Here is a 21900-nt window from a genome sequence, read left to right on the forward strand (position 1 = left end):
GTCGCATAGCGTCGCTGTTGTTGCAACGCCGCGTCCTCTCAAATAGAAAACAACAAAACTTGTTCTATTTTGCGCTTTAACCGCTTGTTCTTTCAATTTGAGCGCTGCACGTTTGAGCAATTGGTTAGGGTAGCACTTGAGCTCGACGTAACTAAACCAAAATTGAGCAAATTATATGGGAAAAACTCGCAAGAAAACAGCCTGCAATGCTGCGCCTACATAATTAAAACAAAAACTAAAGATATCGATAACGCAGAAGGCCCTGCCCGATATCGATGTACTGTTGTGTTGGAAAACTCCTGAAGGTGCTGTTAATAAAGCGCGCTGTTAGCGAAAAGTGATCGATGTTGCTGACAAGGTAACAGTAACTTTGTGATCATTTTATCAGATAACTAATAGCAATACAATAATATCTAAATAAGATGAACAACACGTTCAAACATTAATTGAACTGAAAAGTAAAGATTGAAGACTATTATCTATTATAACACCGAACTATCCTTGTCACATTTGGCAAATGTTGTTACGAGTCGCAACATTGCGCATTGCTGAGGAGCTCTGTTAACCATTATCAGTGTTGTGCACCGTCTGCCAAATCAGTGCTGCAAGCCGGCCGACAAAGACTCATCCAAGTCGAAATTGCAGCCGCAAGTGAAGGTATTGCAGTAGTTGCCAATTGGACGGTTTATTACATAAATTCGCGTTTTTCGGCTGGAAAAATAAAAGCCTCTTTATGTCATTGCAGTTGTTGAAAGCGCTACCCCACCTGCGCAGCGCCACCACAGCCGCGAGAACTCAGATTGCGAGAACAACGTGGAGCGAGCACATTGCCACGAAAGTCTTTTTTAGCACCACCACCACAAAAGCTTCTCCCGCCGCACCACCACCACCTCCACCCACGCAACCGCTGCAGCCTACACCAGCTGCAACCACTAGTTGGGGCACCAAGAAGCAAAATAGAAAGGTCAAACTAAGATCCGCAGCTGCCGAGTTTATCATGTCGAATCCGGAGATTGAGGCCCAACTGGCTCCATTGAGGGAACGAGTTCAGGAGCAGGGTAACCTGGTGAGGGAGCTCAAGGCCAAGGGTGCCCCCGAGATCGATGTGAAAAAGGCTGTAGCCGAGCTGAAGGCACGCAAAAAGCTGCTGGAGGACAAGGAGCTCGCCCTGACCCCCAGTGTCGTCAGCTTTGATCGCGCCAAGATGGAGGATCTTCTCAAGCGTCGCTTCTTTTACGACCAGAGTTTTGCCATTTATGGCGGCATCACCGGCCAGTACGACTTCGGACCCATGGGCTGTGCCCTGAAGTCCAACATTCTGGCCTTATGGCGTCAGTATTTCGCCCTCGAAGAGCAAATGCTGGAGGTGGACTGCTCTATTCTGACTCCGGAACCTGTGCTTAAAGCCTCTGGTCATGTGGAGCGATTCGCCGATCTGATGGTCAAGGATGTCAAGACCGGCGAGTGTTTCCGCCTGGATCATCTCATCAAGCAGGCTTTGGAGAAGCTGTCCAAGGCCAAGGATGCCACACCCGCCCTGCAGGCCGAGTGCGAGGACATTATCATCAAACTGGATGGCCTGAACAAACAGGAATTGGCTGGTGTCCTGGCCAAGTACAACATCAAATCTCCCTTAACCGGCAATGATTTAACGGAACCAATTGAGTTCAACCTGATGTTTGCCACCCAAATTGGACCCACTGGCTTGGTGAAGGGATTCTTGCGGCCGGAAACTGCCCAGGGTATCTTCGTCAACTTTAAGCGACTGCTGGAATTTAATCAGGGCAAGCTTCCCTTCGCTGTGGCTCAAATTGGCAACTCCTTCCGCAATGAAATCTCACCCCGATCGGGCTTGATCCGTGTGCGAGAGTTCACCATGGCGGAGATTGAACATTTCTGCGATCCCGTGCTCAAGGACCATCCCAAATTTGGCAACATCAAATCGGAGAAGTTGACCCTTTACTCGGCCTGCAACCAGATGGATGGAAAATCTGCCGCGCAGGTGCAAATTGGCGAGGCAGTGGCATCCAAACTGGTGGCTAACGAGACACTTGGGTACTATATGGCCCGCATCCAGCAGTTCCTTTTGGCCATTGGTATCAAACCGGAGTGCTTGCGATTCCGCCAGCACATGTCCAATGAGATGGCTCACTATGCCTGCGATTGCTGGGATGCCGAGATCCTTACCTCCTATGGATGGGTGGAGTGCGTAGGTTGTGCGGATCGCAGTGCCTACGATTTGGGACAGCATACGGCAGCCACTGGCGTGCGTTTAGTGGCCGAGAAGCGCTTGCCGGCTCCCAAAACTGTGGAGGTCAGCGAGATTGTGCCCAACAAGCAGGCTCTTGGCAAGACCTTCAAGAAGGAGGCAAAGAACATCACGGATGCGTTGGCCAAGCTTTCGCTGGAGGAGATAACCAAGGTGGAGGAACAGCTGGCTGGCGATGGTCAATACAAACTGACAACGGCCGATGGCCAAAGCCACGAGCTCAGCAAGGATACCATCAGCGTTAAGCACTCTACGAAAACTGTTCATGTGGAGGAGTTCATTCCGAGTGTGGTTGAGCCTTCGTTCGGCATTGGTCGCATTATGTACTCTCTGTTGGAGCACAGTTTCCAGTGCCGTGACGGCGACGAGCAGCGGTGCTACTTCACGCTGCCCCCTCTAGTGGCACCCATCAAGTGCTCCATCCTGCCGCTGTCCAACAACACCGACTTCCAACCTTATACTCAGAAACTTTCTTCGGCCCTTACCAAGGCGGAACTTTCGCACAAGGTGGACGACTCCAGCGGCTCCATTGGCCGGCGGTATGCCCGCACGGATGAGATTGCCATTCCCTATGGCATCACTGTGGACTTCGACACTCTAAAGGAACCGCATACGGTGACCCTGCGGGATCGGAATACCATGAAGCAGGTGCGCGTCGGTCTGGAGGAGGTTGTGGGCGTGGTCAAGGACTTGGCAACGGCGAGAACCACTTGGGAGAAGGTCACCGAGCAGTATCCTCTGTTCGAGCAGCAGGAGGCTAGCAAGTAACCAGTTGATCCAGGAGAGGCTTACGCTTGGCACGCATTTACAGAGTTTCAAAGATTTCTAATTCTTTTATACCTACGCTTAAAATTGAATAAATATGCAACATTTAATGCTTTGCGCAATGGAATTGGAGTTGTTTATTATATTATGAATTGGGAAATGAATAAATATAAATTGATATATTTTTTAAACAATAACGTATGCACATTTAATGTAGTTGTAATAAATGGCAATACAAATGTACCTGACATCTGATTTAAATAAAATTTTAATGGATAAATTCTGAAATTCCTACAAAAAGTGTAAAATGAAATTTAAATAAGCCAAAGGTTTATTACTATTTTTAAAGAATGGGAAGTTATACGAATAATAGGTCATTGGTGATATATGTAGGTTTCAATCTCAAGTTTGCTTTATACGTACATATATATAAATAAATAAACAGTCCTCACCGCCACGCTAAAATTTCATTTGATCCGTGTTTATTATCCAAAGCGGGCTGAATTTGAATGCAACGGAATGTGCGTTTTGTGGTGTTTACCAACACACGGTGAGTCACTGGTATTATGCTGAAAATAAATGTTGGTCATACGCCGGCGCCTCCGTCGCGAAAGATACGTGAACAAATCTGTCGATACGGGGCACCACGTGCAACAAAAGGCAAATAAACGGCGCAATTGTTGCTCGAAGCAGCTCAGATAACGGCAGATTGAGTGTCCAACGCGAATCGATTCGGGTAATACGATAATTCGCGAGATTTATTAATCCCAAGGTTCGAAATGCGAGACGAAAAGATGAAGTACATCCTAGTCACAGGCGGCGTCATCAGCGGAGTGGGAAAAGGTGTGATTGCCTCCTCGTTCGGAACGCTTTTGAAATCCTGTGGTCTGGATGTCACCTCGATCAAGATTGACCCCTATATCAATATAGATGCTGGAACCTTTTCGCCTTATGAGCATGGTGAGTTTTTAAAAGCTCTTTCCCATTATATGTGGTATAGTATATATTGCTTTCGACATTCGGGAAATGTCTGGTCTCTTATTTTGGCAATTTTTCAATATTTTGCCCATCTGTGAGAGTGAGTGTGTGTGTGTTGGCAAGTGTCTGCCAGTATGGGAATCTATTGTTGCAAGGTGCAAGCAGTTGTTGTTGTCAAAGGTCACGCGGCTGGTTGTAACCACATGGCGTGAGCGAGAGGGAGAAAGCGTGCGATGTGGCAGTGTTACCAAGCAAGGCAAAAAGCGCTCTCCCGCCAAAAACAATGACATGAGCAAAAACAAATACTTATGTTAATTGTCATTAAAATAACATAGGTAACCTTAAAACACTTATTACTTGTATTGTGTTTAAGAGTGGACAGAAAAAAAAAACACGGAAAATGTCATTGATTCTATTGACATTATTCAATAATAAATTTCGAGTTTAACGTTGCGCCTTATTTCAGATGGAAAAGTGTAATTAGGCTGAAAAATAATTTGTTCTGAAAATAGGGTGCTTGTTTCATCTGGTATCATATAAAAACATGTGCAGAAACTGTTTTCTTTTAGTGTAAATAAATGAGAGACGTGTTTACAGTTTTGCGCGGTGAAGAGTGAACGAGATAACTAGACATAGCAGTCGTCAGCTGTTTTTCATATCCCCACTCTTTCTCGCTCTCTGATAATCAGCAAGAAATGCACGTGTTTTGAAATCTTGGACTTTGACAATTAAGTTTTGTTTATAAACAAATTAAGTCGGAAATTAAAAAGAAATAAACGCGGCAGCAGATGGAGCAAGCAATTGCTACAATAATGTTCGTGCTCTTTTGCAAAAAAATACGAAGTTAGATCTCTCTCACCTTCTCTCTTTCTTTTTCTTTATCCCGCTCTCTGTTTGTGGCTCTCTGTTCACAAAAACGACTCCCTCAACCGGTAGACATTTTGATTGTTGTTATTGTTGCTTGACATTGAAAATGAAAGTTTTTTTTCCGTCCGTTTGACTTGCTCTGCTTTCCTCGTTTGTTTCTTATTTTTGTTTTGCTCTTTTTGTTTGTCTCTGTTTAGTGCTTTTATTTGTTTGATTGTGAAAAAGGGAAACACTTTCACACAGGTGCACTTTAAAACGATTGAAACTGATCCGAAGCTGCTGGCGATACAACGATGACTGACAAATCAAATTGTGGAATAAAAGTTTTTCGTTTCTTATCTAAACTTAATATTAAGCTCTTTTAGATTATGTTTTATTATAAGGTATGTATATGATAAGGTATTTGCGAAAGTACTGAAGGAGTTTGGAAATTTGTACAACTGTTTCTTAATTTAATATTACATACAAAATTGCAGGCATCCAGTGAACATAAAATAAGACTATACTATTATTATATGTATATATTAAATATTACAGATATTTTCAATACAATTAGCTTCCTTGTATCTCTTGCAAAAGTTTACTGTACTTCTGAGCATTCTCTTGTTGATCTGTTTACTCACTCACTTTTCACTCGCGCCCACATTCTCTCTCCCACCTCCTCTCCTCCCCAAAAAAAGAACTTCCTTCACCAAAATGGCGCCAGCAACAATAACAACAACGTTAAATAAATAAACGGCAACAGCGACACACACTTGCAAATGTATTTATGCAACGTGCCAATGCAATTACGGTGCGTTTGTTTGCCTGTGTGTGTGTGCGAGTGTGTTTGGGTGGTGGGCGCCTGCCTACCTTTGTGCGTATGCATGTGTGTGTGACATGTGCCGCAGCGATGACCTGCACGATTTGCGAGACCGCTCTACACGTGCGATTAAATACATAAATTAAAGTGAAAGCAAAAAACGTGATGTCGCCATGGAATAGATAACGTTCTATATTTGCTTATGGCGGTTAGTTTATGCGTGAACTAATAAGAGACTGTTAATTTGATTTGCGGGAAGGAAGTATTAAAAGGGAATATCTTTAAGTACAAATAAGTTGTTTTTTTTGTAATTTAAAGCCAGTTGAATGGTCTATCAGGTTAACTTAATCTTTTTATTACAACCAATATTACCAAGTGTATCTGGTAACTACCTATAGGTGAACGAACAAGTTATTACTCATTATATTCGATTTTTGTAGCTATAAGTAGATCTACTCACCGTATCAATTATGACTCACTTTGAGTGGTGTAAATAGACCGAAGTACCTTCGATGAGTGGGAAAGGGCGGTTAGTCCGTCTCCCTCTCGCAACGCACCACCCACCACCCCCCGCTTTGGCCGCCTCGTTGGGGATTACTGTCTGCCGCCTGTCATTTGCATTTTTGTGCCCAGCTTCCACTTTTTGGGGGTCGAAATGCACAAAATGCAATTCTGCTCATTTGTTGTGCCTGTTCTTGTTGCTGCGCGTTTGAGTTCGCTGCCGACGTCGACTGCGACAGAGGCAGCGGCACATGCGTGTGCTTCATTTGTTTTGCGTTAATTTCGGTAGTGTGAGTGTGAGTGGGTGCGAAGATGGCTGCTATGGGTGGGGGAGGGAAAGTGGAAAGGGAAATGGCAAGGGTCGCCATATTGGCCGCTGCGGTCTTCCATCTTTCGAGGGTGTCTTCTTCTAGCTGCCGAGAGCTTTTGTTGCTGTTGTTTTTGCCGCCTGGGCTTTTTGCGCGTGCTTTGCGCTCCGTCATGCTCCCTCCCCCACTCCCCTTGCCCCCACATCCACCACCAAGATCCATCGGTCACATTAGCGTTTTTAGCCATAAAAGAGCCAAGCTCTTGTGCTCTCCGCTTGCCCTCCTCCTCTTCCCCTCACTCATCATCCTCTTTGTCCTCTCTTTCGCAGCTCTGTCTGCCCATTTGGTTGTGCGGCCGTCATCGGCGCGTCAACATCGTTAGCAGCTGTTGCTCTTTGCCTGTGCGCCATTAACTGCCGCCCCCCTCTTGCAGCCCCCCGCGTCTCTCGCTTCCACCTCCTTTTTGGCCTGCATTTGCTTTGTTGCTGGATTTCTGCTTGCGCATTCGTTACGCTCACGTTTCGTTTCGCGACGACAATAATGCTTGGGCCTCTGCTGTTTCTGCTGCTGCCGTGTTGCTGTTGCTGTTTTTATTATTGTTGTTGTTGTTGGTGCCACCTCTGACTGCTCTCCTGCTCCTCTTTTTTCTTGCTCACGCTCCTGCTCCGCCTTGTGCGTGTGCTGCCACATACAGTAGTAACTCACTAAGATAGAAACTTTTGCCGTGCACTTTCGATGTAATAATTATGTGTGCACATCTGTAAATAAACATATAGCCTACATTTGGTGTTAATTTTTCTAATTTCTTGGGGATTTGCTACTTTATGGTTAACTTATATTTAGTAAATGTGAGCTGAGAGAAAGTGGATTTAGTGAAAATTATTTAAGTTATAGAAAACATAATTTGATGACCGCAGGTTTTGCTGGAATACTGTTTTCCACAGCGTTTTTCCTCAATTGTAATTACCGAAGCCCCACTGTACCCATATACATATGGCCCGAGTGTGCGAGCTTATGTGCGAGTGTGCAAAAATTAAATGGAAAATACCATTTCGCTGTGGCGGCTCTACAGCCCAACTCTCCAACGGCAGCTCGCCAGCAGGATGTGACCGTTGCTACGCGTTGCTGGCGTCTGAGGTTGAGTGGCTGCCTCCCATCGCCGCCCCTCGGCCACGCCTGCCTCAGTTCCGCCCCCTCATTTGCGGCGCACACGCACACAAGTGCACAGACACCACGGTTAACTGATTGTCCCGCACGTGGCTGTGTGTGTGCGTGTGTACGTGTGTGTTCTATGGCTTCATAAGCTTCAATCTTGCGTCTGGCCGAAAGTTTGCCCACTTGCCATAACTTGCAACTTTAAGCATAGCTTATGGATCGCCTTAAGTAATTGCATTGGACAGCAGGGAAGTTACGGAACACAGTAGCCGTTAGTTAAATTTTCCGCCTTTTCGTTGGTTCCAGCAACTAAGTTGCTGATTACTGATACGTAGTAAGTAATAGCAAAGATGTTTTTTTCCATTTTTTCTTACTGCTTCGTTCAGCTACCGTAAAAATCTCTGATAAGAATATATACTTTAATGATTTCAAACTATAGTAATAATATAAGTTCCTCAAACTCTTTAAAGGTATAAACGAACTTATTCTTCATGAGAGAAAATTACTTTGTTAGATATTGGCAAAGAAATAAAACCCCTGCGAATTTGTACTTATCAAATTTGTAACGTTATCTTACCAAAACCATTGAGTAATCTTTCCCAAACATTGCTAACCACGTATACTTCAACTGCAAACTATAAAATATTATAATTTACCTTTTCGTACCAATAAACTTATCAAGTGCAAAGTCGGGAGCATGTTATGCGCCATTAAATTGATTGAACGAAATATTCATATTTAGATTTACTATAGTAATAATCCACGCTTAGAGAAGATTCATAAAAGAATCGCGAACGGCGATTATGCAACTGGGGGCGCCATTCTGTTGCTTAATTGTGAGAAATGAAATCGGAAAATTCGGTGCGGCCGGCCAATCGCACTTGCCCCTTACAATACAGCGTTGTATTACGACCTCGCTGCCAGCCACCTCCGTTTTTCCACCCAACGCCACCCACCTCACACTTACGGTGTCTGAGCGACAGGCGCCAGAAGAAGTGGTAGAAGGATGGGGGGAAAAGGAAGAGGAAGCAGAGAAGCTATGAGCGGGCGATGGCCTGGTAGGGTAGGGGAGAAAGTGTGAAGAGGAGAGCGCAGGGGGAAGAGGAAGAGCGGTAGCCGTGGAGCCACAGCCAAATTCACATCGATTCGCTTTGCCCGGCGTTTGTTGCACCGCCCCCGTTGATTCTTCTTCTCCTGGTACTGCTGCTGCCGCCGCCGCTGCCTCCTGTCGCGTGATTTTAACGAGCCTCCTCTCTTCCGCCCGCGCCCCCGCCCCCACACGTTCCCCATGCACCCCGCACTCGCTCTCTTCATGGTTTATGCTTTTCGCTCGCTAGCTCGCTCGCTTCCGCGCGTTGATTGTTGTTGGCTGAGCATGCAGTAGGCAGCCAGGCAGGACAGGAAGAGCAAAGGAAGGAGAGGAAGCACGGGGGCAGAGAGGAGCTATAGGAGAGCAGGCCACCGGCTCCCCCTCACACAGACAGCGCGGCTGGCTCTCTCTCGCATGTGTTTGTGTGGCCATGCGGCTCTGGGTGAGTGTGTTGGTGTGCGTGTGCTGGATAGCCGGCAATAATATGCCCAAAAGCAGCAGAGGCAAAAGCAACAACACGGGGAGCCAGAAGCGAGCAGAGCGAAGCAAATGGCGGCGGCCGTTTTTAGCGTTTGTGCGCGCTTCTCCACCTCCCCCTCGTTCGAACGCCCCTCCCCCTCTCTGCAGCGCACAAGCACACACACACACACATTGTGTACGCATGTATGTGTCGCGCCGGCAAAAGCAAAAGCAAAAGCTTGTGGCGTGGCTTTGGCTCTCGCCTGAAACTGAACTTAACTGCCAGCCTGCTGACTACTCTGCCCCACTGCCCCTCCCTCCGCCACTCCGCCCATTGGATGGCCTGCGCCTCCTCGCTGGCGTTTTTTGCGTTTCAGTGTGCGCTTCTCATGCCCTCTATTTTCCGGTGGGTATTTCCAGTTTGACGTGTGCTTGGACATTCGGGTGGGAGAAGAATGCAAGGATTAAGTCTCCCATTCAGTATCCTCAATGTACTTTTCCGGTATCTAAAATTATGATACCTTCCCAATATTATGATTAGATCTCTCATCCAGTATCTTTAATATACTCAAATAGTAAAACTCAGTAATGAAACCTCAGGGATCATATCTCTTAAGATTATATTTGATATAGTACTAGCAAAGCTAGCCATGATCAATACCTTCATTGTTGTTAGTGGAAATTAATCAACGATATAAGCAAAGAATTTGTCCTATAGCCTTGCGACGCTATAATTCCCAACTGGTTTTAGCTTCGTATATGTGTATACATACTTAGCTGTATTTTAACACTGATAATTAAGAGATAAGTAAGAATCCTCATTGACTCCTTATTGCGATTGATTTTTTACAAATCTAATCAAAGACTTGATATTTTCCCACAATTAGCTATGTACATACATTTAAATATAGTTCAAGCATTTGGATATTCAAGGCAAGAGTATCATCATTTTCGTTCTCTATAGAAGGCCTTTATTACTTTTTTTGTTTTTTTTTTCATATTATTTTGCCTGCCTGCTGCTGCTGGTGGCTGTTGGCTGTTTGGCTGGCGTCGTTTCAGCTGCCGCCGCTAGTTGGCACGTTTTGTTGGCTGGCTGGCTGGCTCGCTTGGCTTTTGGGGGGCTTGTGGACCTGGCCGGGGATTTGAATTTGGAGTGGAAACGGCGGAGGGGAGCGGGAGTGCGAATGGGAATGGGACTACTACGACTGCGACTGGGCCTGGGCCTGAACACGGCCTGCTGGCTGACTGGCTGGCTGGCTCATGGCTCATGGCTCTCGGCCTGATGGCGGATGGCTTGACTGCAGCCTGTCGCAGTGGCAAATAGCCGATGGGTCAGAGGGAGGATGGGGAGTGTGAGAGAGACAGTGTGAGGGGAGAGAGGTGGTGGGGGCAGGGGCAGAGCGGGCGGCCTGTGTGCGGCAGCGGTGGCGGCGCGTCAACGGCAGCAAAGGCAAAAGCAACAGCAGCAACAACAACGCTGCGACAGCCGCCAGCAGCAGCAGCAGAAGCAGCGGCGCTTCGCACTTTGCTCTGCTGAATTTTCAATTTCAGTTGTAAGCTGACTGCAATCAGCAGTGGTTCGCATTTTGGTTCGGGAATTCGCAATTCCGCAATTCGGCTTCTCGACTTGTCATTCGCGCTCGTGGAAAACGCTCTCGGGACATAACGGAATCTACGGGCCGGCGCGGCTGACCGGGCGCACAAAAAACTTTTCGATTATTATTATAAACTTTGGCGGTAACAGAAACATACACACACACACATACAAGCATACACATTGACAGTGACCACCCACTGATTCACCACCCCATGAAAACCACCCACATGTCCCGTTAGTTGCGACTCCTGGCGCGCTAATTTTTGCATATGTGTGCTAGCGAGTGTGACACGCACACGTGTGTGCGTGGGTTTTATTGATTTTATAGAGCAACTATATGGTTTATTGCCTCACTCCCCCTCTGAGCCCATCTTTCTCGGTTCCTGATTCCTGGGCAAATTTCAATGAAAGTTGAAGCGAGAGGGGTGAAGTGATGAAAATTTAAGTTTTGTGAGGGAAGAAAAGGAAAGAGAATAGTTTGCCATAAAAGAGAGGTGGAGTTTGAAGAAAACACTAAAACCGATGCATATATGGATTAGAGATCAGATGAGCTGGTATGTGAAGCTACGAGAAATGATAATAAAGCTTTATAAACCGAGAAAGAGTAAATAACTAAAATGCAATTCTTAAGGAAAGGAGAATAATTATGAATAAAGTTATATCTCTGTTTCATACCATTTGTTTATTTTAAAGCAGCCTTATATTAAAAAAGTATTTTTTACGTAGCAAGACGTTTTAGCATTCCATTAAAAGTAGTTTTAAAACCTCGTTATCTACCAAGTTACCAAACTAACATGGTAATGTAAATTACCATATTTTAATGCAATCTGAATCTTCCACACTCCATCAGCTTTACATGGGTTAACCAAAAAGAGAGTTGGAAGTGTTCTGAAGATTTCCAACTTCACATTCTTTCTTTCATTTCGATCAATACATCGCCTTTATGCAAGATCTGACCTATAAATAGTATAGTTATTCAGCCAAAGAAACGCTCTTATCTCGTGTTTCCTTCACTTTACTCTCGCTGATAAGCAAGCGGGAAATCAAAGTTGAGGAAACGATTTCCAAATCCCCACAGTGTTAGTCCACTTAGCTGCCAATTTCCTAGCCAAACAGCTTCCAGTTCAAAAAACGAAAAAAAAAATTGAATGTGCGTGTGTGTGTGTGTGTGAGGAGGCCTCATAACTTTCCACGGCGGGTCGAAACTTGTGAAATTCTTGGCTACCAGCAGAGGAGCTGTTAGTTGCCCAGCTCCCAATCACCTCGACAGCAGCTGGGCCAGCTTTTCAGCCCGCTTTTCCAACCCCGATATCCCCCCACAATTTTTCACCCTGCCCTCACCTAACAGCAACAACAACAGCAACGGCAGCAGCAGCAGCAGTGAAACACACTGTCGCCGGCAGTTTTTGCCCATAAAAACGGCAACGGCAACGACGAAAACGAAAATTTAACGACTGCGCAACGTGACGCATTATTTGTCTGGCTTGGCTTGCTTGGCTTGGCTTGGCTTGGCTTGGTCTTCTGGTCGGTCTCTTGTCTGCTCTGCTCTGCTCCGCTCCGCTCTGCTCTGCTGTGTGTTGCTGTGTGGTGCGGTGCGGTGCCTGCAGCAAAGCTGTAGCTGCCGCCAGAAATTGCTTTTGCTCGCTGGAATATACATACATACATATGTATGTATAGGTATGCTTTGCGGCCTGTGCCTTCGCATCCGCTCCCCTTGTGGCCCCTGCCCCCTGCCGCCTGCCGCCTGCCGCCTGCCGCCTGCCCCTCCCCCTCACACAATCCAAAGTCTCCACACTCCACACGCTGCCGTTTTTAGTATTTCGCACTCTGTGCACGGCAAACATTTTTGCATGACTGACTGAATGCCGCCGCCTGCGCCTGACTCACTAACACAATCACCACATGTCCACATCCACACCGATGCACTGGGGCCAGACAATGCACTCGGAGAAAACGTTGGGGTGGGAATGGGCATATGGTAATTAGTTGTGGAAAGGAGCACTACGAAATTTGTATAGACATTTGGGTGATTTAGTTTATTGCTCGTGAAATTCAGGAGCGAGTCCAACACTTTCTTATCAATAAAATTCATACATATGTATGTGTACATATGCAAGCAAGACAATACATTTTAGTTTTTCAAAATTCAAGGTTTTTTAAATCCAATATATATAAGAGACATTTGCTATAAATGTTTAATTCTTATACGGATTTTAAGTAAAAAAGTTTACATGCTTAATGCGTGAACCCCTTGCCAATTCAATACCTAAAATCATTCACCTGTTTTTCCAAGTGTATGCAGTGCAGTGCTGAAGGAGGGAGGGGAGCAAGGAGAGACAGAGTCAGCGGAACCGGCAGCGTAATCGGGAGTGGGAGTGGGAGCGGGGTGCAGTCGCAGGCACAGGCAGGCAAGCAGGCTCGTGGAGTAACCGTTGGCTGGTTGGTTGGTCTCTCGGTCGTCGCTCATCGCCGTCTGTTCCTGTCTGCCCCGCGCCCTCTCGCTCGCCCTGGCGTGTTTATAATTTGATTTCGCTGCTTCTTTCCTGCCGCGTCGTCTTCTTCATCTGCTTCTGGCTGGGGAGCAGAGTGCGCGGAAGGGAGATGGACGATGGGGAGCAGAGTGGAGCAGAGCGAGCAGCGTGGCATTTCCTGTCGCCCAGCTCGATTTTGGGCCTAAGCCCAAGGATGGAATCCTAATGAAGTTATTGTGTTAACAGTTTGGGGAGCACTGGCTGCTCATTGATGGTCGGGGATCGCAACTGACTTGTCGTGGGTGGGAGCGGGATGGCTTTAGTGAGTGGTCAAGAAGCCGACTAATGCTCTTCATTCCTCTCATTTCTCTCAGTGAGTTTGGTTAGTGGTGTCTATGTGCGCGTGTGTGTGCCGTTTTGAGCATGCAATTGCAATTCACCGTTAGCTGAGCGGACAAGTGAAACAGCACCGTACAGCCAGCTACCCATTAAAAAAAAAGTGTGCCCGCGAAACGGAGACAAAAGAGTAACACAAAAATTATATATAAAACTCACTCAATCGCTTTGAGCGCGCTAAGATGGCGCCAAAAAAGTCCACCATCGTGCTCAATGTGGAGCAGTTTATTCACGACATCGAGGAGCGGCCGGCCATCTGGAACCGCAACTTCCACTGCAACAAGGCCTTCCTCGAGCAGATGTGGGACGAGCTGAGCGGTGCGCACAAGCTGCCAAGTAAGTGGAGCATGTGGACAAAAGGAGTTCCCAGAACAGTGTTGCCAACCGAAATTCGATGAGAATCCGTTTAACTGAAACGTAGCCAAATTTAAAGTTAACATATAAATAGAATCAAATGTTTAAGGCGAAAAAGTTTTTAGAATTTGTTTTTGATTAAAATAAACCTATTTCAAATGAGAAATCTTTCCAAAATAGTGTCTTTTCAAAACCTTAGTAAAACGAATTTTAAACTATTTAAAGAAAGAAATTTTAAATTAAATTAAATTAAAATCTTACAAACTATAGCTAAACTAAGTAGTTTCCTATTCTAATCAGATTTGGCGAGTTAATAGCCAAGTTGGCAACACTGACAATGACTCCCAGCGCGAACAAAGCGGTTTCTATCGTTATCCCACTCTCTCTCCCAGAGATCGTTCTCAAGGCCAAGTGGAAGGGACTTCGAGACAATTTCCGAGTGGAGTACAAAAGGATACCTCGGGCGGATAACGGTGATTTTATGGTGGATCCGGCCACCTTTGAGTCCAAATGGCTGCACTATTACGCATTGTTGTTTCTAAGTGAGTTAGATTAATGCAATTATTTACTTTAATAAAAGGGAATCACTTTCTATAGCTGATCACATGCGTCATCGTTTGCCAAAGAACGAACAGGATCAGTCATTTTACTTCAACCAGCAAAGCGAGGACTGCGAAAAGACTGTGGTGGAGCCGGATTTAACAAACGGTCTAATACGTCGCCTGCAGGACAGCGACGAGGATTACGACGAGGAGGAATTGGAGGCGGACGGAGAGGCTAGCGAAGCCACTATGGAGGAAACAATGCCCACGCCACCGGCTGCCCATCAGATGAATCAAGTGAGCACCACACCACTGGCCACCGGAGCTTTGCGGGCCCAAGAAGAGGCACATCAGCACGCTCTAATCAAGGCTGGATTACTTCGCGCCCAGTTGATGGAGCTGGAAAAGGAGGCGGAAGATTTGAGCAGAAAGCCACCTCCACCACAGCAACAGATATCTCCAGTGGCACCCCCACTTCAAGTGCTGGTGGAACCACCAGCCGCACACTGTTCGCCACCGCCAATGGTGACCACCACATCCGCACAAGTACAACAACCAGGTTCAGCAGCTGTTTTGGCGCCGGCAACGACCACATCCGCGTCATCTGTATCTTCGAACGGAGCGCCAATGGGCGGTAAAAGATCTGTGTCGCCACCGCCACTATACAACAAAGCACACCATCCGCTGGCCACTCTGGCAGCAGCTCATCTAGCAGCCAAGGACCGAAATGAGGATTTCGGAGCATCCTCTGCTGTAGGAGGAAACGCAGATCACCTGAGCTTCACTCAACACTCCTATGCCAATGGACTGATACCCGCCCTAAAGCTAAAGCGGCCGCGTCTCTCCGAGGATAGCAACTTTAATGGGTCCTCGACAATGGACACTCCGCTCGTCCCAGAGGACGATGACTACCACTACTTACTTAGTTTGCATCCGTACATGAAGCAACTGACGGCAGCCCAGAAGCTGCGCATACGCACCAAGATACAAAAGCTCATCTTCAAGGAACTCTACAAAGAGGATCTCGAGGAGTCCAAGTAGTGGAACAGCTCAGAACGCCTAGATTAAGCTCAAGACTGTACATACGCCCACTAGCCTAGATCGTAAGCATTATTCTTAGTTCGTGTCCATGCCATGCTATTGATTGATTTCTAGTTGAGCGCCACTCCAAGGAAAGCTGGGAGTGCGCCATTTACGCCTAAGCACAAATACCCTGGAAATAAAAATGTAACATTAAAATGTTTTCAGTTCTTTTCATTTTCACTAAGAAGGGTGGTCCACAATTTATTGAAACCACATATTAATTGTATTACTCTTTCCGCAGGTGAGGTTTACGTATTGGACGATGGAGCCGAGGTGGATCTGGATCTGGGCAACTATGAAAGGTTTTTGGATGTTACCCTGCATCGGGACAACAACATAACCACCGGAAAAATTTACAAGTTGGTCATTGAGAAGGAGCGTACTGGCGAGTACTTGGGCAAAACTGTTCAAGGTGAGTGAGCGAACTAGTTCACATCCCCATTCTTATCCTTTATCCTTGTCTGTAAATCCATTTGAAAGACCTTTGTAACTGGATCGAATAGGTAATTTAACTTTGTTTCCCTTGCAGTTGTCCCACACATCACTGATGCCATTCAGGAATGGGTGGAGCGCGTGGCCCAGACACCCGTGCAGGGATCTTCCAAGCCACAGGTGTGCATTGTGGAACTGGGGGGTACGATTGGTGACATCGAGGGCATGCCATTCGTGGAGGCCTTCCGTCAGTTTCAGTTCCGCGTAAAGAGAGAGAACTTCTGTTTGGCCCATGTGTCGCTGGTTCCCTTGCCCAAGGCCACTGGAGAACCCAAAACAAAGCCCACTCAAAGCTCTGTCAGGGAACTAAGAGGATGCGGTCTGAGTCCCGATTTGATTGTCTGCCGATCGGAGAAACCCATTGGACTGGAGGTCAAGGAGAAGATCAGCAACTTCTGTCATGTGGGTCCGGATCAGGTGATATGCATCCACGATTTGAACTCCATTTATCATGTTCCGCTGCTGATGGAGCAGAATGGAGTTATTGAATACCTAAATGAGCGCCTACAGCTTAATATCGACATGAGCAAGAGGACCAAGTAAGTTAGAGTCTATCTTGAAACCCTGAAAGCAAGTTAACTAACCACGTATTCCTTGTTACTTTTAGATGCTTACAGCAATGGCGTGATTTGGCTCGACGCACGGAGACCGTTCGCCGTGAAGTTTGCATAGCCGTTGTGGGCAAGTACACCAAGTTCACGGACTCGTACGCCTCCGTGGTTAAAGCCCTGCAACATGCCGCCCTGGCTGTAAATCGCAAACTGGAACTGGTCTTTATCGAGTCGTGCCTGCTGGAGGAGGAAACTATGCAGTCGGAGCCGAGCAAGTACCACAAGGAGTGGCAGAAACTATGCGAAAGCGATGGTATTCTGGTGCCCGGTGGATTCGGTTCCCGTGGAATGGAGGGCAAAATTCGTGCGTGCCAGTGGGCGCGAGAGAATCGAAAGCCATTGCTTGGCATCTGCTTGGGTCTGCAGGCAGCGGTGATTGAATTCGCACGCAGTAAACTTGGTCTGAAGGATGCAAACACCACAGAGATCGACCCGAACACAGCCAATGCCTTGGTCATCGACATGCCAGAGCATCACACGGGTCAATTGGGTGGCACTATGCGTTTGGGCAAGCGAACAACAGTTTTCGCTGATGGCCCCAGTCTCATTCGCCAGTTGTACGGAAATCCTAAAACCGTGGAGGAGCGTCATCGGCATCGCTACGAGGTTAATCCTAAATATGTGCCGCGGCTGGAAGAGCAAGGCATGCGATTTGTGGGCACCGACGTGGACAAAACCAGAATGGAAATCATTGAGCTCAGCGGTCATCCCTATTTTGTTGCCACGCAATACCATCCAGAGTACTTGTCGCGGCCCCTGAAGCCCTCGCCTCCTTTCCTCGGCCTGATCTTGGCCTCCGTGGATCGATTGACTCAATATATTCAGCGCGGCTGCCGCCTGTCGCCCCGCCAGCTATCCGACGCATCCTCGGATGAGGAGGACAGTGTCGTGGGTTTGGCCGGGGCAACAAAGTCGGTGAGATCCCTGAAGATCGCCAACACACCCACAAATGGAATTTCAAATGGTTGCAATGGTAGCACCAGCACTTCCGACGGCGAAGGTGCCTGTGGAGGCGTTGATCTTACCAATGGCCATAACTAAACTAGTAAACGGTATCTTATATCTTAAAGTGCTTAAGATCCGCTTAACTATCAGGCGTGCTTTTGTTATGGCAAACCCCAAAAGTTTGGAATAACATAAGTATACTTGGGTGTGTATAATAGGGTATGGTCGATGACATTAGAAATCATTTATAATTTGTCATATTTAGCTTAAGTAAAGTATGATTTTCACTTCAAATCCTCGCACATTTTGTAGTAGTTTCCTTATGATATATTAATTCATATGAATATTTATATTCTATCTATGTAATTTCACTACGTTTTTCGTAAAAATTTTACGAAGTTTTATTTAAAAGTTTTATTAATTTTACTTTAACTTTGAAGAATATCTCTATAGGTTACTTTATGTCCCTTCGAACAGTCAATTATTTTGAATGATTTCCTAAAGTCGACTCTACCTGGTGTGAATTAGTTTTTAATCTCAAATTACGACTAAAATATCGTATTCTGCTTATATACTGAATGGTTAAGTGCATATTGCCTTGATTTAAACAATATTTAAAGCAAACAAAGCGAAATGTAAGCAATTACCTTATTCATATATATATTTTTTAGATAAACAATGAAACTATTTTAAATGTTTGTGTTTTATTTTGAATTCAGCGGGCAAGCAGGAGCGGTATTGGAAATAGTGCGTGGAAAATAAGTGTGTAATAACACATTTATCAGTTTCTCTTTTCAAATTGGGCGCGAAATTTTTACATTTGAATGTAATATGGTAGTCTTGATTAATATAAATCACATAAATCTCTTGCCCAGTTCATGCAAAAGTTTCTACTCAAGATGTTGATACCTATTGCTTTGGATTTTTTCGAACATAAACTATTGGAAGACAATTGTTTTAAAAATAAACTAAAGCTTTTTGTCACGCGAAAAGTGTTTTTTGAAAACTGAAAACAATATGTTCTATTTTTACGGACAGTTCCATCAATACTCAGTGCTATTGACTTTTTGGCAACGGATCTAAAGTTTTAGGGCATTACTTGCCTGATTTACAAAATTGTTGCCAAAATATTTAGGGACCATATGTACATAATCCCTATCTGCTGAGAACTATATGTTTAAAGAGCACCACAGAGTGAACTTCAGTGTAGTTTTCTGCTTGTTGACGCAATTAGCAGAGATAGGCAGAGAATTAATCAAACGCTGGTGGTACTCGAGAATAATAATGGACACTAGCCCATACGGATTCGGATTCAGAGGCGGGATGCGGATTCAGATGCCGGCTGGCGTTGTCAGACAGCGGCCCGTGCTCAACAAAAATAGACGGGGCATACATTTGGGCTTGCTTGCGGCCGCGATGAGAAGCGATGGCTGGCGGCCAATTGAATCGAGGCGGACCGCAAGTCTTAGACCAAGAACAATGCGCATTCTTCATTGTTCGTTCAATTGAGCAACGTGCTCTGGCTAATTTTGCACTCGGCATAACATAAGCCCAGCGAATATGAATCAGTCGGCGGGGGTCCACAAAAAGAAGCCAAGGATTCGCAATCGACAGCGGAACAAGATCAACCAGGTGCAGCAGGATCAGGGGGAATCTCCCAATGCTCCAGATGCTCCACTCCAAAGTAATGGCTCCCAAGCAGCAACTGTTATACAAAGTGAATTTCCAGTTGAAAACCACTTACCAAATGGAAACCCACTGCTTGAATTATTATCGCGAAATGGTCAAGTGGAAAATCCGCAAGAGATCGATACAATCCGGCTAATACAGCAACTGTTACGTAGGAAATTATTGGCCAAAAATAGTGCCGTGCCATCCAGTGAAAATATACCTTCCACCGATCAACCCAAAATAGTTACCCAACCAAAGGAAATCAAAAGTGAAGAGAAGAAACCAAAGATTTCAATTGCTTCAGTAACTCCAAAAACCAAAACGGAATCCAAGACATCCGCACTTTCAAAGGAAGAAGAAATAAATGACCTGCTCAAATGCCTGGGCAGTAAATTGCCAAAGGGTTCGTAATAAGATTATTGTATAAGAAATAATTACGATTCAAAATAACTAATATATGGTAACTGTGCAGGAGCTGGTGAATCCCCAGCAGCGGCGTTGTTCAGCAATCTTGGAAAGCTCTTCAACCAAGCGCCGCCCAGCGACGTGGAGTCATCCGATGAGGAGGTGGAGGAGTATGTGGAGTACATCTATAAGCCAAGGCAATACTTCATGGCCTCGTTGTGCAATGTGGGTGGTATTCTTAACAAACTGTTTATATGCATTACAATATAATTTTGTGTCATTACTTGATATGATTTTTAAGTGCTGTTTGCATTTAAATCTTAATAAACCTTTTATCTTACTCGCTCAATAGTTCTGCAAGTCGGATCTGTGTGCTCAAAATCGGATACCCTGCTCCCGCTGCGGACTAAGCTACTACTGCAGCAGTGGGCACATGAAAGACGACCAGGAGCACCGCCAGTTGTGCTACGCCCTGCGCCAGACGGTGGACCGCAATGGTGAGTGCCTTTCGGCGATTCATAAATCACGCTAATTGCCAGTTTTTGGTGGGCGGATGCAGGTCACGAGATGTTCTACAAGTGCGGCGACTTCAGTGACGAGCAGTTCCGTTCCTACCGCATCGTGTGCATTCGCCAGGTGGAGAAGGAGATGAATCGTCAGCTCACCGCAACGGAACGGGAGTTGCTCCTATTCCCTCTGATCTGTGCCGAGTCCAAGTGCCGGGAGCACCGCTTCAAACGTCTATCCATGTGCGGAGGATGTGGCGAGGTGGCCTTCTGCAAGGATAAGCCGGAGCACCGCGGCAAGGAGCACGCCAAGTGTTGTGGAGCCTACCAAATTTTTAAGGCCTTCATCATTAATGTAGCTTCCAGTCAAAAACTTGCTTCCGATAAGATTTTTAAGTAGGATACCTATTGAACGTGCTGCCAAAACTAAACAGATGATGAAGAAGCTGAACTTCAGTAAGATGTATATTTATAATATTGGATATTATGTAGCATTCCAGTCAAAACTTTTCCGATAGAGTTTTTTAAAGTAGGATACTCTATAATTGAAACTTAGGCGTGCTATAGAAACCCAATTTAAATCTGGTAAATCAAGATAGATTTGTTAAGATCCCTAGCTGGAAGAAGCAAGGTTTTTTCAAATTAAATGAATAACTATTAACTATTTAAAAATGTAATTCCTATATCTATATTATATATTATCTCTAAATCGCTTAGTTTTTTTGACTTATATTACCTTTTTTTGATAGATGTTACCAATGAGTGCGAGTACGCAGCGCTTACCCAGGTGTCCACTGGGCCATTAACTGCCTGGTTTGCCTTAAAACTTTGCGAGCGACTAAGAAACTGCGAGGAGATGACCCTTCACTTGATTGGAGCGGAGATCGAATTCGAGGCGGATATGCTACAGAAATGGGAGCTCTTCCTGCTCCACATAACACCAACGGTTAAAACGCTGAATGTGGTTTTTGTTGGACCTGAACTGAGTCCTAACAACATATCGTTTGAACAGCTAAAGAAAATCAAGTGAGTGGCGCCCTTTTTTTAGTAGTTAAAGAATTATTATTAAAGTTAACAATCCAATTTAGATGCTGTCGTTCCTGCCGAAAAGCTCAGAGAACTGTTAACTATTATTTTGAGAACAGCTTATACCACGACTACTGCGGAGAAGCGAGCTTTCTTAAGCCAAATTTGAGTAAGCTAACTCCTATTTAGTTGAAACCAATTCTAATTATAACACATTTATAGTTTGCTTCTTCAACTGCGGTCTTTACCGATCCACTGGATTCGCACTGGAGGATACTTGGCCAGAAACCATCCAAGCTGCACTTAATCTGAATTGCCCCATAGTAGTTACTTCATATACGAAGTACGAGGCGCCTTTGGATATGGTACAATTTATTAACCAATCGAATCGCCACATAAATGTCGTCATGCCACCAACTGTAAATCCATTTACCTCGGAAAAGCCAGAACGTAATTTTATATCAGATAATGAGGCTCCTTTTATGTTTAAGAACTTCTATTGTTTCGTTGTTGACTAATCGTAGATCCACACTCTTTAGTTTATGTTTTTTAATAAACACAGCAATTTCGACCAATTCTAAATTGCACGAGTTCAATTATTTACCAC

The 21900-nt window shown here is 45.4% G+C and overlaps 3 protein-coding genes across 6 annotated transcripts; all 3 read left to right on the forward strand.

Annotated features, from left to right (window-relative positions):
- The first annotated feature begins 497 nt into the window (after positions 1-497).
- LOC120448981 (glycine--tRNA ligase) lies at positions 498-3161 on the forward strand. Of its 2 annotated transcripts, XM_039631243.1 has the most exons (2): positions 498-657; positions 746-3161. In XM_039631243.1, exon 2 carries the CDS (start codon positions 998-1000, stop codon positions 3035-3037), a length of 2040 nt encoding a protein of 679 aa, XP_039487177.1. In that variant the 5' UTR covers positions 498-657; positions 746-997; the 3' UTR covers positions 3038-3161. The 2 variants fall into 2 exon arrangements, with proteins under 2 accessions (XP_039487177.1, XP_039487178.1); XM_039631244.1 differs by lacking the exon at positions 498-657 and having other exon boundaries at positions 719-3161.
- A 452-nt stretch (positions 3162-3613) lies between these two features.
- LOC120448091 (CTP synthase) lies at positions 3614-18341 on the forward strand. Of its 3 annotated transcripts, none has more exons than XM_039629885.2 (4): positions 3614-3994; positions 15879-16049; positions 16167-16668; positions 16737-18339. In XM_039629885.2, the coding sequence occupies exons 1-4, from the start codon at positions 3814-3816 to the stop codon at positions 17779-17781; spliced, it is 1899 nt and encodes a 632-aa protein (XP_039485819.1). In that variant the 5' UTR covers positions 3614-3813; the 3' UTR covers positions 17782-18339. The 3 variants fall into 3 exon arrangements, with proteins under 3 accessions (XP_039485819.1, XP_039485822.1, XP_039485820.1); XM_039629888.2 differs by lacking the exon at positions 3614-3994 and adding an exon at positions 13841-13994 and having other exon boundaries at positions 16737-18341; XM_039629886.2 differs by lacking the exons at positions 3614-3994; positions 15879-16049; positions 16167-16668; positions 16737-18339 and adding exons at positions 13841-13994; positions 14405-14554; positions 14610-15792.
- Positions 18342-19162: 821 nt separating this feature from the next.
- On the forward strand, positions 19163-21875 carry LOC120450360. The gene is given in 8 exon segments (XM_044006233.1): positions 19163-19759; positions 19829-19986; positions 20114-20258; positions 20321-20642; positions 20644-20723; positions 21017-21293; positions 21356-21462; positions 21516-21875. Coding segments are annotated over 8 exon segments (1899 nt in total). The 5' UTR covers positions 19163-19245; the 3' UTR covers positions 21812-21875.
- The last annotated feature ends 25 nt before the right edge of the window (positions 21876-21900 follow it).

Source organism: Drosophila santomea, chromosome 3L (assembly GCF_016746245.2).
Source record: "Drosophila santomea strain STO CAGO 1482 chromosome 3L, Prin_Dsan_1.1, whole genome shotgun sequence".
Taxonomy (NCBI): Eukaryota; Metazoa; Arthropoda; class Insecta; order Diptera; family Drosophilidae; genus Drosophila; species Drosophila santomea.

Coding starts and splice junctions, on each gene's coding strand:
- LOC120448091 (XM_039629885.2), top strand. CDS start 3,814: ATGCGAGACGAAAAGATGAAGTACATCCTAGTCACAGGCGGCGTCATC. Junction 3,995..15,878: donor CTTTTCGCCTTATGAGCATG/GTGAGTTTTTAA, acceptor CTCTTTCCGCAG/GTGAGGTTTACGTATTGGAC. Junction 16,050..16,166: donor CTTGGGCAAAACTGTTCAAG/GTGAGTGAGCGA, acceptor TTTCCCTTGCAG/TTGTCCCACACATCACTGAT.
- LOC120448981 (XM_039631244.1), top strand. CDS start 734: ATGTCATTGCAGTTGTTGAAAGCGCTACCCCACCTGCGCAGCGCCACC.